Below are 12679 nucleotides of genomic sequence, written 5' to 3' on the forward strand. Positions count from 1 at the left end.
GGGGGAAGGAGAGGAAAGGAAGGATACCTCTGAGGAGGTGTAGCTGGTAGTGTGACTTCTTAGAGACATCAGATATGTGAGGAGAGAAAGAGAGAGTGGAGTCAAATACAAAGTAGTAAAAAAAAAATGAATACTTTAATGAAGTCCAAAACAATGCCAGAGTGTTGAAGACGGCATGCCTCCCCCCTTTCTGTCAAGCACTCAACGCCTTTCAGTCAGAGGTAAAAATAAATAAATAAATACATTAATTACAACAACAAAAAAAAAGTCTACCAATGCCTGTTGGAGGCTTCAAAATAACCATGACATTAGCACCAAACAGGAGCTTATGGTCAATCATCCATCTCCTATTGACTTAATAAGCCTCCTTATTTGTGGGGCTAAAGGGACACATTTGGATAAAACCCAATCTTTAGAAAACCACCCTCCATACCACAAGCGTTACCAAGATTATCTAACAAATGGTGCCTCAAGCGAATGTAGTTGGGCTCACCACAAGTGATATTTGCATCTGTAAATGCCCACACAGCACTGCCAATTTGGGGCCAGAAATTCTCATATTGCTCAGAATAAACCCATTCAGGGACAGACATTCTCATCTGGCTCAGAAGTCGCAGACTCCTCCATCTTGCTTTACTCAAATAAAAACAGAGATTGTTCATGTTAGGAACAAGTTTCTTTTTGCTGTGTTTGCTCCATACACATCTATGGAACAATGCAACCTTTTGCCGTTGTTTTGAACCTGTCTGGACTGTTCGAGGCAAACTGATCTGGTTTATTTATTTGCTTTGCTAAGCTCATCTGTTTTGGGAGCAATGTCCAGATAGCTATTGGAGGAGGCAAACTTTGTTCTCCATTGTACAATTCTTTGTTTATGTTACACTGCATTATTCACCTTATGGGAGGTAGTGGTACTTTGTGTCCCTATAGCTCTGTTTTTCACAACATTGTGATTACTTATATAAAGCGGTTTAAAGCCTCTCTTAAAACGTACAAATTCACCTGGCCCGCTCTAATACCTCTGCCTGACGTTTCACATGTTAGCACCTTGATGTCCCTGGTGATTAGTTGCGCGATACAGGTGAATTTGATTGACTGTATGTGTCCAAGACGGTCTGATGGCAGTGGATCTTAGGGTTGAATTTGTCAACTAGGGTACGCCCTTTCCAATGAACGCTCAGGCTTTCCCAGTAAAGGGCAGCTCGTACATAATAGGCGAATGGGCATGAGCCACCAAAAACCTTGCCCATTGTGGAGGAGCCGTGGGTTAATCTGTCACACTGACTGAGGAACCACAGAACCAATGGTGTACTGGCCATCTGCAACATGGGGCAGGTCGGGAGGGTGATAAGGAATATGTGGGAGGAACATCCATCAGAAAGAACATAATCAGGAGTTATGGAATTTCTTCGGTTATATTTGATTTCAATGCTGACATTAAATCCAATACATATATAACGAAACGTGAACTTTAAAAAAAATGATGACATACCTTTTACATCACGCATATTATCTCCATGCAGCCTGTTTCTATAGTCGGACTGCCAACTAGTGGACCTTTTAATAATTAGAATCCTGGTTTTGTGATTATTAAATGTCTTCACTAACTTTTTACTTTTACTATACTACTTTATACCTACTTTTGCCTTGCTAATACCCTTTACGAGGGGGACACCCCATGACCCCCTGTGTCCACGTATACCTATCACACAGTTATGGATGAGCAGTCTAACAGATCTGTGGGGATTGGGAAGAAACAACCCTATTCAGGGGACCTCTTGAACCCTGAGATAGGGTCTAGGTACCACTTCACTGTGACCTGTAGGTCGGGTTAGGCCACAAAGCAACAAATGCACAACAGAGGCTAAAAGGATCCCACTTCCAGTACTAAGCTAGAAATGTATGCCATCTGCAGCCATTAAAAGACTTGCTTGCAGGCCAATGAGCTGAGATGAGTATATCTAGGACGTCCCAAGGATTTATATGTATTTTGGATGTCTGGAAGCTGTGAAAGCCATCATAATCCTTTGTCCCAAAGAGGTTAACCCCATCAAAGGGGATGTCAAGAAGCTTAGATTGTAGGACCTGGTCAAAGCTTGCTATCCCCATCCAAGAGTCACTATGAATCATCGTACTAGTGGTCATTGAATGACCCACACAATACTCTGTCAAGTTCAGACTGTAAAATCTGGAGGGAAGCCTCACTGCCATCCTGGACAAGAGCCAGAAAGCCCCATTTAAATTCGCCTTCAGGAATGTCATCAGCCACACTGGCCGCTTTGGACCAAAGGAGAAATCTCCTAATGAACTGGAGGTGTTGACAGCCTGGAGAGCAACACTGCCTGAGGAAAAAAGCTTCCCCTAAGCAGCCAGCTTCTTACTTTCCCCGTCAGCAGGAAGATTAGGAAAAGTGGATATTTTCTGGTTTAACGCCAGAGCCACCAAACTCTCAGGGGACGCAAAGTTGAAAAAGAAGGCGGGATTCTGGGTGATGTTTTTTAGCCACTTCCCCATCTACTAAAGATTGAGAAGCAAGCCTCACCCACACCTAACACCAGAGGCTCTACCGCTGCATTAAAAGGAACCAATGTCTTCTTTTTGGTAGCCTTGTCTAGGATGTCAGTCAATTCGAACTGGACTTTAGGCCTAGAACATCAGCAACTATGGTCATCAGTTCCTGAAAGGCTGCTTGAGGGTTTTCCTAAGTCTTGAATATCTGCTCCCTCCTCATAAAACTCCTCCAGGAAGTCTCTCTCTTCCCTGGAATACATGGGCTCCACCCCAAAAGGAACCAGGTGCCCCTTTGTCCAAACCCAGAAGCATGTGGTAGCATTCCCCTTTGGGAGCTCCAAAAGTCAGGAAACGTGGTGGGTCCCATAAGAGCCCATGGAGGCACCAGGGGTGAAGCCGTCAGCACCTTGGCGAAGATGCCGAACAGCTTCACGAGGAAGCTTTCAAATTCATCCAGGCTGGGAAATGGTACCTGTGGCACCGCCTCGGGGGAGTCCTTCGAACAGTAACTCACATTTGTATCATACTCATGTCAACCCTCTTACAATGCTTCCTCTTTCTACTTGTGTGGGGAGCCCTATCCTCGGATTGATGTAGACCGAGCGACTATCCCTCTATCCTTGTGAAACAAAGTGAAGAGATTTCGCACCCTTTCCCAGAGTGCTTTTGGGTGCATGGACTAGCAAGACATGCATTCCTGTGTATCATGCTTCTACCCCACCCAGGCAGTAATGACAAATCCTGTGGGTATCCAGACACCAGTACAACTATTGGGTACCTCTGGTTGTTTTTTTTTTTTTTTTTTTTTTTTTTTAATCGGGGGACCAGACTCAAATGTGGAAGGGTTTAATCATATTTCTACCTGTGGGAGAATGGTTACGCCTCCCTTAGTTTAAGAGCAGCGCCAAATTGCACAGTTGTTTGCTGTTACCGATGCATACAGCTCAAGAGAGAATGAGGACCAGACAGTCTCACGTCACTCATTTATTTTAGAACATTCATATCCAGTGTACAGATATGCCTTCCAAAGCGACTAAACCAACCAACATAGAAAAACATTTTTAAACAATAATATGCGAACAAATATGTAAAGACAAATTCTTATTACACTTCACTATTTACAAAACAGTTTTAAGCATACACATTTGTGGCTTGGGGTTAGTATACTGTGAGTTGCGTAATACTTTTAGACACAAATCGTGCTAAAAAGCACACCCTGTCAAATGTAAAACTGTGCTATGACCTTGGTTTTCGATCACATTTCTCTTGCTGTCCATCAAGTTTGTAGAGGTGCAGTTGTAAAAACAGTACTATTGTTCAGGGTCTTATTTCATTTTGGGAGTACAGAGCAAAGAAAAGTCTTAATATTGTGCTTTCTTTCTCAAGTCAGTCGTCGACGCGTGTTTCGGCTCTCTGCTCGTGATACACTGTACCCAGGTGTTCATGATGTGTAATTGATTGAGCCATTGTTAGGATATTAACTACTTCTAGTGCAGGATATGTCTGATGACATTCCCACTGTTAACATGACCTACAATATCACACAATGGTTCGACATCTCTCTTGTGAGTATTATTAATGGTATATGCTACCATTAGGGCAATTTCGAAAAGACTGATCAGCCGATGAAAAGAAGAGCACACAGGGTCTTGTTTGACAAAAAAGTCCTTTTTCATGAGAAAATTGCAAAAACCATAGCGTAGCTCACAGAGCGAAACTCAAGGACTCCCAACACTTGAACGTGCAGTAAAAATCTAAAGATGGCTGCCAGAGGAGGGACTTAGGGAGAGGGCAGTCATTGGCTGTGGGCAGTATGACTCGGAGTACAGTGATTGGTTTAGAGGATAAATACAGTAAGTGAAAGTGAAACAGTTTCTTTTACCGAGGATTCCCGGCCCGATGACTGGGAATATTCATGAGCATGTGAACCCATGCCAGACCCCATGCTGTAGAACACACATTCCTCAGCCAACTAGAGAGACACGAGGAACCAGCAGCACCTCTTCATGATCTGGCCAGCAAGCTGCCAGGGCGCAAGCCTTGAGGATCCACATGCTCCCAGTGAAAGCCTTGACCTTCACTGCGCAGGCCAAACACAAAAAGGTAGAAGCTATGAACACCAGTGTCCATGATCTCAGACAGGGTCTGAGCCCTTTTGAACGGCAGCCACAATCGGCTAAAGAACTGTTAAAGAATTGTTATGAAAGCATTGACCCTACCTGAACTGCAATCGCAGACTCCCACTGCACCTTACAGTAACTGAAAGATCGTCTGCTACTGGACAGCTGAAACAATCACCTCAACCAGCAATTCAACATATCTACCACCCAAATTGCCCCCAGTGGTTCTTTTGCAGACCAGCCCATCTGAACATCTTTTCCCATCACCATATGAACTGTAGATGCATCACCAGGCCCCAGGAACCACCACTGTAGACCTCCAACCATATGAAGACTCAAAGCGTTAATAGCTACCTAGTACAAACATCTGGAGATTGCAGACCACGAGACTACAAATCTGGAGACCTCCACAATGGCATCTCAATACAGAAATGAAACATTATTTTGAACACTGGGCCTATACTTCACATGGTGGGCATCTCAACATCAAACATTATCTTACCCAAGAAAATTGAAGCCAAGCAGTGCCTTGCAGATTTCTATGAGTTTTTAACTGCTGGAGGAGTGAATACAGGTCCCAAAGTGTAAAAGAGGTACGACCAGCCAGATTCTGCACCAAAAGGACCTGTTTTTAACCCCCAAAGCATGGTGAATCACCTTGAACCCATTCTAAACAAGTCTACTTACCTGTAACAATCACATAATTGTACTCACCTCAATGGTTAACATATGTGTGTGGAAATTCCCTTATTTAATGTTGTAAGTGTTACAACATACCTTGGAGCTACCATGATTCCCTCAGAAGAATGCTTTTAGCCGATTAACAACTTCTACCAGTGCTCCAAATAAAATTGAGGTGGGAGTACTTTACTCCAGATTTGTTTTTTAAATTGGTAGTACAATTATTTTGGGGGGGGGCGTGGTAGAAATGTAAATCCCATTCCTAATGCGAGAATATTAGATGCAAGAAAAAAAATTTTAAATGTAAAAAAGAAATGTTTTATAATTAATGTTTCTTTGCACCTAGTTATTCATGCACATTAAACAATACATTTTCACCTCTTCGAATCAGCCAGTAATAATGGTATCTTCCTGTTGCCCTATGTATACGACTGGGCCAAACAGTACTTTGGAGGTGTGTGGGAAAAGCGGTGGCAGGATGCTTCAGGTTGCCGATTTTTTGTCGAGAGTATTTTTACTCCCTATTTTTATTTTTTGGTAGTATATGCCTATTGTTAGGGAGTAAAAGTGGCTGCAATACCCCTTACCTGTAGGGCCAACTTCTACCACCAACTGAGGGAGGAAAACAATTAAGTACACACTGTAATCTAGCTGTGCGATAATGCCTTTCACCATATGAAAAAACAGCAGACAGAAACCGCCCTATCAAATAAGCATAAGGATTTACCTTTGAAGCCTTCTCAGTTTTCAATCTGCGGACGATATCACCTTGCTCAGTTACTTTATCATAAAGAGTTTTACAGTCTGTTGTACTGGGTTGAGCCTGAGTAGACGTGGGTGCAACAACAGAAATAGTAGCAGCAGAAGCTGAAACAGCAGATGGGTTTTTTGGTTTATAGTCTACACCAGTTGCTTCTTTGTATTCAGATTTTAGACTTAAAAGAACTTTTACAGCAACTTCAACCTGGTCCTGAAGGTATATAAAATGGAAACAAAGACAAAAAGACAGAAGCAGTAAACGTAAACTTACAGATGTAATAAGGCTTGGGCAAATTTAGAAAAGGAGTATCCCCAGTAGGACAACTAAAATATATGCAACACTTTATAAACTTGGTGACTATTCTTAGTAGTTTACCGATCAATACTTTACACTCTTCACAAAAGTAGTATAAGCCACTGCACAAAATGATAGTTTCATAAATGCAAGAAAATGTGTCAAAGACTCTTCACATACTATGACTAAATCAATGCTACAGGCTAGAGGATGAATCAAGGATGTCACTGAGGGCTACGCACTGCTACACGCTCCATGATGTAGGCCCTGCGGGTGGTACATGGTGAATCACTAAGGCACCACAGCTCGTTTATAGCCTCTTGTGAGACCTCCAATGTTGTCCATCCATGTGAACTAGAGGGAGTAAAAGATTCTCATCTGAGGATCTGTCCGTGGACTGCACTTGATAATGAAGCCGTGTTGAATAAAAGGTAAGAATTTCAGAGTACTTCTCACTCAATCAAGAAGCCAGATTGTTCCGGACAACGCACTTCCACATGCCTTGCCAATAGACCCTCAGATAAAATGCCAGTCTAAAGAGCGATATCCAAGGCCAACTGACTAAGGCAGTGCTACAGGTAAGATTTTGAAGTGGGAGTATTTTACTCCCTATTTTTGAAAGTTGGGAGTAAAATGATTTTTTGGGGAGTAAAGCGAATATAAATATGCTTGAAGTAACAAACGGAAACGTTTTTGTAATAATAATTTCTTTACACCTAGTAATACATTCACATTAATGGGAAGACTTTAACATGTATTATTTTAGTCGGTAATAATAGCAATTTCTACCTATGGTACTATACTACGTTGCACTGCTGGTCCAAACATATTTATGGACCACAAGGTCATATGTGTCTGTTTCCCATTTTTTGTTTGGAATATTTTTACTCCCCATTTTAATTTTTTGGGAGTATTCACGTAATTTTAAAGGAGTAAAAGTGGCCGAATCACCCCTTATCTGTAGGGCTGGCATAAGGTATCCAAGATGGCGGATGTAGCTAAATTAAAGTCGACTAGCAGTTTTGCAGTGCAGACCACTTGCAATTGGCCCAAACATGGTGAACACGTACATGTCATCAGCCCCCAAACAACAAAAAGCACCCTTAAAAGAAACACACAACTCTATTTATGCAATTGTACAACAAGCTAATTTTTCCCAGAAGAATCAAATGAATTAGAGAGGACAATACTGTGCAGGAGTCAGGAGTTTGGCTATCGAGGTGAACTGAAGTGCAGTGAGGAAGCATTTTAGAGAGCCGAGCAGGGGAGGAGCAATGGCAAGCGGAGCAAGTGAGGAAGGCGAGCAGAGGAGGGGTCAAAGCGAGGGGGAAAGGCGAGCAGAGGAGGGGTCAAAGCGAGGGGGAAAGGCGAGCAGAGGAGGGGCAAAGGCAAGCAGGTGAGGGGCAAAGGCAAGCAGGTGAGGGGCAAAGGCAAGCAGGTGAGGGGCAAAGGCAAGCAGGTGAGGGGCAAAGGCAAGCAGGTGAGGGGCAAAGGCAAGCAGGTGAGGGGCAAAGGCAAGCAGGTGAGGGGCAAAGGCAAGCAGGTGAGGGGCAAAGGCAAGCAGGTGAGGGGCAAAGGCAAGCAGGTGAGGGGCAAAGGCAAGCAGGTGAGGGGCAAAGGCAAGCAGGTGAGGGGCAAAGGCAAGCAGGTGAGGGGCAAAGGCAAGCAGGTGAGGGGCAAAGGCAAGCAGGTGAGGGGCAAAGGCAAGCAGGTGAGGGGCAAAGGCAAGCAGGTGAGGGGCAAAGGCAAGCAGGTGAGGGGCAAAGGCAAGCAGGTGAGGGGCAAAGGCAAGCAGGTGAGGGGCAAAGGCAAGCAGGTGAGGGGCAAAGGCAAGCAGGTGAGGGGCAAAGGCAAGCAGGTGAGGGGCAAAGGCAAGCAGGTGAGGGGCAAAGGCAAGCAGGTGAGGGGCAAAGGCAAGCAGGTGAGGGGCAAAGGCAAGCAGGTGAGGGGCAAAGGCAAGCAGGTGAGGGGCAAAGGCAAGCAGGTGAGGGGCAAAGGCAAGCAGGTGAGGGGCAAAGGCAAGCAGGTGAGGGGCAAAGGCAAGCAGGTGAGGGGCAAAGGCAAGCAGGTGAGGGGCAAAGGCAAGCAGGTGAGGGGCAAAGGCAAGCAGGTGAGGGGCAAAGGCAAGCAGGTGAGGGGCAAAGGCAAGCAGGTGAGGGGCAAAGGCAAGCAGGTGAGGGGCAAAGGCAAGCAGGTGAGGGGCAAAGGCAAGCAGGTGAGGGGCAAAGGCAAGCAGGTGAGGGGCAAAGGCAAGCAGGTGAGGGGCAAAGGCAAGCAGGTGAGGGGCAAAGGCAAGCAGGTGAGGGGCAAAGGCAAGCAGGTGAGGGGCAAAGGCAAGCAGGTGAGGGGCAAAGGCAAGCAGGTGAGGGGCAAAGGCAAGCAGGTGAGGGGCAAAGGCAAGCAGGTGAGGGGCAAAGGCAAGCAGGTGAGGGGCAAAGGCAAGCAGGTGAGGGGCAAAGGCAAGCAGGTGAGGGGCAAAGGCAAGCAGGTGAGGGGCAAAGGCAAGCAGGTGAGGGGCAAAGGCAAGCAGGTGAGGGGCAAAGGCAAGCAGGTGAGGGGCAAAGGCAAGCAGGTGAGGGGCAAAGGCAAGCAGGTGAGGGGCAAAGGCAAGCAGGTGAGGGGCAAAGGCAAGCAGGTGAGGGGCAAAGGCAAGCAGGTGAGGGGCAAAGGCAAGCAGGTGAGGGGCAAAGGCAAGCAGGTGAGGGGCAAAGGCAAGCAGGTGAGGGGCAAAGGCAAGCAGGTGAGGGGCAAAGGCAAGCAGGTGAGGGGCAAAGGCAAGCAGGTGAGGGGCAAAGGCAAGCAGGTGAGGGGCAAAGGCAAGCAGGTGAGGGGCAAAGGCAAGCAGGTGAGGGGCAAAGGCAAGCAGGTGAGGGGCAAAGGCAAGCAGGTGAGGGGCAAAGGCAAGCAGGTGAGGGGCAAAGGCAAGCAGGTGAGGGGCAAAGGCAAGCAGGTGAGGGGCAAAGGCAAGCAGGTGAGGGGCAAAGGCAAGCAGGTGAGGGGCAAAGGCAAGCAGGTGAGGGGCAAAGGCAAGCAGGTGAGGGGCAAAGGCAAGCAGGTGAGGGGCAAAGGCAAGCAGGTGAGGGGCAAAGGCAAGCAGGTGAGGGGCAAAGGCAAGCAGGTGAGGGGCAAAGGCAAGCAGGTGAGGGGCAAAGGCAAGCAGGTGAGGGGCAAAGGCAAGCAGGTGAGGGGCAAAGGCAAGCAGGTGAGGGGCAAAGGCAAGCAGGTGAGGGGCAAAGGCAAGCAGGTGAGGGGCAAAGGCAAGCAGGTGAGGGGCAAAGGCAAGCAGGTGAGGGGCAAAGGCAAGCAGGTGAGGGGCAAAGGCAAGCAGGTGAGGGGCAAAGGCAAGCAGGTGAGGGGCAAAGGCAAGCAGGTGAGGGGCAAAGGCAAGCAGGTGAGGGGCAAAGGCAAGCAGGTGAGGGGCAAAGGCAAGCAGGTGAGGGGCAAAGGCAAGCAGGTGAGGGGCAAAGGCAAGCAGGTGAGGGGCAAAGGCAAGCAGGTGAGGGGCAAAGGCAAGCAGGTGAGGGGCAAAGGCAAGCAGGTGAGGGGCAAAGGCAAGCAGGTGAGGGGCAAAGGCAAGCAGGTGAGGGGCAAAGGCAAGCAGGTGAGGGGCAAAGGCAAGCAGGTGAGGGGCAAAGGCAAGCAGGTGAGGGGCAAAGGCAAGCAGGTGAGGGGGCAAAGGCAAGCAGGTGAGGGGGCAAAGGCAAGCAGGTGAGGGGGCAAAGGCAAGCAGGTGAGGGGCAAAGGCAAGCAGGTGAGGGGCAAAGGCAAGCAGGTGAGGGGCAAAGGCAAGCAGGTGAGGGGCAAAGGCAAACAGGTGAGGGGCAAAGGCAAACAGGTGAGGGGGAAAGGCAAACAGGTGAGGGGCAAAGGCAAACAGGTGAGGGGCAAAGGCAAACAGGTGAGGGGCAAAGGCAAACAGGTGAGGGGCAAAGGCAAGCAGGTGAGGGGCAAAGGCAAGCAGGTGAGGGGGAAAGGCAAGCAGGCGAGGGGGAAAGGCAAGCAGGCGAGGGGGAAAGGCAAGCAGGCGAGGGGGGAAAGGCAAGCAGGCGAGGGGGGAAAGGCAAGCAGGCGAGGGGGAAAGGCAAGCAGGCGAGGGGGAAAGGCAAGCAGGCGAGGGGGAAAGGCAAGCAGGCGAGGGGGAAAGGCAAACAGGCGAGGGGGAAAGGCAAACAGGCGAGGGGGAAAGGCAAGCAGGCGAGGGGGAAAGGCAAGCAGGTGAGGGGGAAAGGCAAGCAGGTGAGGGGGGAAAGGCAAGCAGGTGAGGAGGAAAGGCAAGCAGGCGAGGGGGAAAGGCAAGCAGGCGAGGGGGAAAGGCAAGCAGGCGAGGGGGGAAAGGCAAGCAGGCGAGGGGGGAAAGGCAAGCAGGCGAGGGGGAAAGGCAAGCAGGCGAGGGGGAAAGGCAAGCAGGCGAGGGGGAAAGGCAAGCAGGCGAGGGGGAAAGGCAAGCAGGCGAGGGGGAAAGGCAAGCAGGCGAGGGGGAAAGGCAAGCAGGCGAGGGGGAAAGGCAAGCAGGCGAGGGGGAAAGGCAAGCAGGCGAGGGGGAAAGGCAAGCAGGCGAGGGGGAAAGGCAAGCAGGCGAGGGGGGAAAGGCAAGCAGGCGAGGGGGGAAAGGCAAGCAGGCGAGGGGGAAAGGCAAGCAGGCGAGGGGGAAAGGCAAGCAGGCGAGGGGGAAAGGCAAGCAGGGGATGGCATTCAATAAAACTGAAATAAATAATATCTTTCAGAATGCAGATCTTCAATCAAAATTAAAACTAATTAAGAAATTTGGGAACATAAAACATATGAAGGTCAGTGAAAATAAAGTTTCTTAAAATGCGAACGAGGACCCAAGCACCACTGGCATTGGCACATAGGTATATTCTATATTTCAATTTGAGACTTTTCCTCCTGATGAGACAGGATAGTGGTGAAACATGCGTTGAGAATACTATGAGAAGATTTACCCATTAAATCATACCAGAAATGAGCCTTCTCATAAAAACATGGCTATTCAATAAATTCGAACCAGCCTCACTGTTCGCCGTTGTAGTAACTATGTTGTTCCAATCTATCCTGTTGCATCTAAATTTGCATTTTACCCGGACTGCACTGCAATTCCTTTTGTAACCAGACAAAGCACTCTTTTGTAACCCACGCCGTCAGACCCCCGGGTGTGGGCGTGTAACAAATGCTATAAATACATACATAAAATAAATGCAATTTAATTATTTGAAATCGATGAGTATACCGTTTTGAGGCCCTTTTGAGACAGGATTAACTTTCCACAATCAATCGGGTAATAAGGACACTTTACTCTAGCATGTGAAGAGTTTGAACATGAAAAAAATATATAAATGACCTATGAAGACAGATGATACTACCCAAGAAGAGATTCACCAAGTACAATAAACAAAATTAATCCTCAATGAGGATACTGCTGATAGGACATTGTGAGAGGAGATTATTTTAACATCATTAAAGAGGAAATATGGACACCTTAATAATATATAAAGTGATTATTCATCGAACAAAGCACAAAAGAGGATTGACCTATGAAAAAAAAGAATAAACATCCAATTAGTCATCAGAGGTCAAAGCACTGAAATGTAATAACATTATTCAAGTTTATTTTTTTGTTATTCGTATTTCATTGTGATCTTATAATCCTAGTGTGTTTTGACATAAGATGTTTTTCCAACCTTAATGATAAAAACGGACTAATGAGATTATCTTAATCAAATCGATTCCATATTGGGCCCTATGACTTCTACTGATTGCAAAAAACAATGTCATGGATCAAATATCGAATACTGAAAATGTGAAAAGCTTGTCAACTACAAAGAACAGGGGTTCACGTGAATTCTTAAGAACCTTCAGAACAAACAGTCTTAATGGACCCATTAATAAATAACACAGCCATACTTTCCAATAATGAAAAAATCTAGGTTTCGAAGAAAAAGGGGAAGGTAAGCAAAAAAAAAAAACTGGTTGAGCAGCAGGCTGATTGAAGCAATAATACAATAGATAAACACTGCTTTTACTTGAAGAGGTTCATATATTCCCTCATATACGTCTCTACACATGATGAATCCTGCTTGACTAAAACCTTCAATGAATCATTTAACACAAGTGGACTGCCCTACCAGGGCTGATGAATGCATCGACTTGATATCCAATGCTAAATCATCCTTTGACGGTGCAACACAAAATGTCAAGAGTAGCGTAACATCTCAGAATAAGGAACTGATGTCACGTGGTCGCCCGCGTCTAGAATTAATTCTTCAGAAGAGCCCTTCAATCATATTAAATTCAATGAATGTGCTGGACCTTTTTT

At 46.8% G+C, this 12679-nt stretch overlaps 1 protein-coding gene across 2 annotated transcripts in view; it reads right to left on the bottom strand.

Moving 5' to 3' along the window:
- EPRS1 (glutamyl-prolyl-tRNA synthetase 1) overlaps window positions 1–12679 on the bottom strand; it is a 1308133-nt gene that overhangs the window by 616881 nt on the left and 678573 nt on the right. For both annotated transcript variants that reach the window (XM_069608586.1, XM_069608585.1), the window contains one exon: window positions 6040–6282. In XM_069608586.1, coding sequence (XP_069464687.1) covers window positions 6040–6282 — 243 coding nt within the window. The remainder of the gene's footprint in view (window positions 1–6039; window positions 6283–12679) is intronic.

This window comes from Ambystoma mexicanum, chromosome 4q, assembly GCF_040938575.1.
Source record: "Ambystoma mexicanum isolate Mex_15411 chromosome 4q, UKY_AmexF1_1, whole genome shotgun sequence".
In the NCBI taxonomy this organism is placed as follows: Eukaryota; Metazoa; Chordata; class Amphibia; order Caudata; family Ambystomatidae; genus Ambystoma; species Ambystoma mexicanum.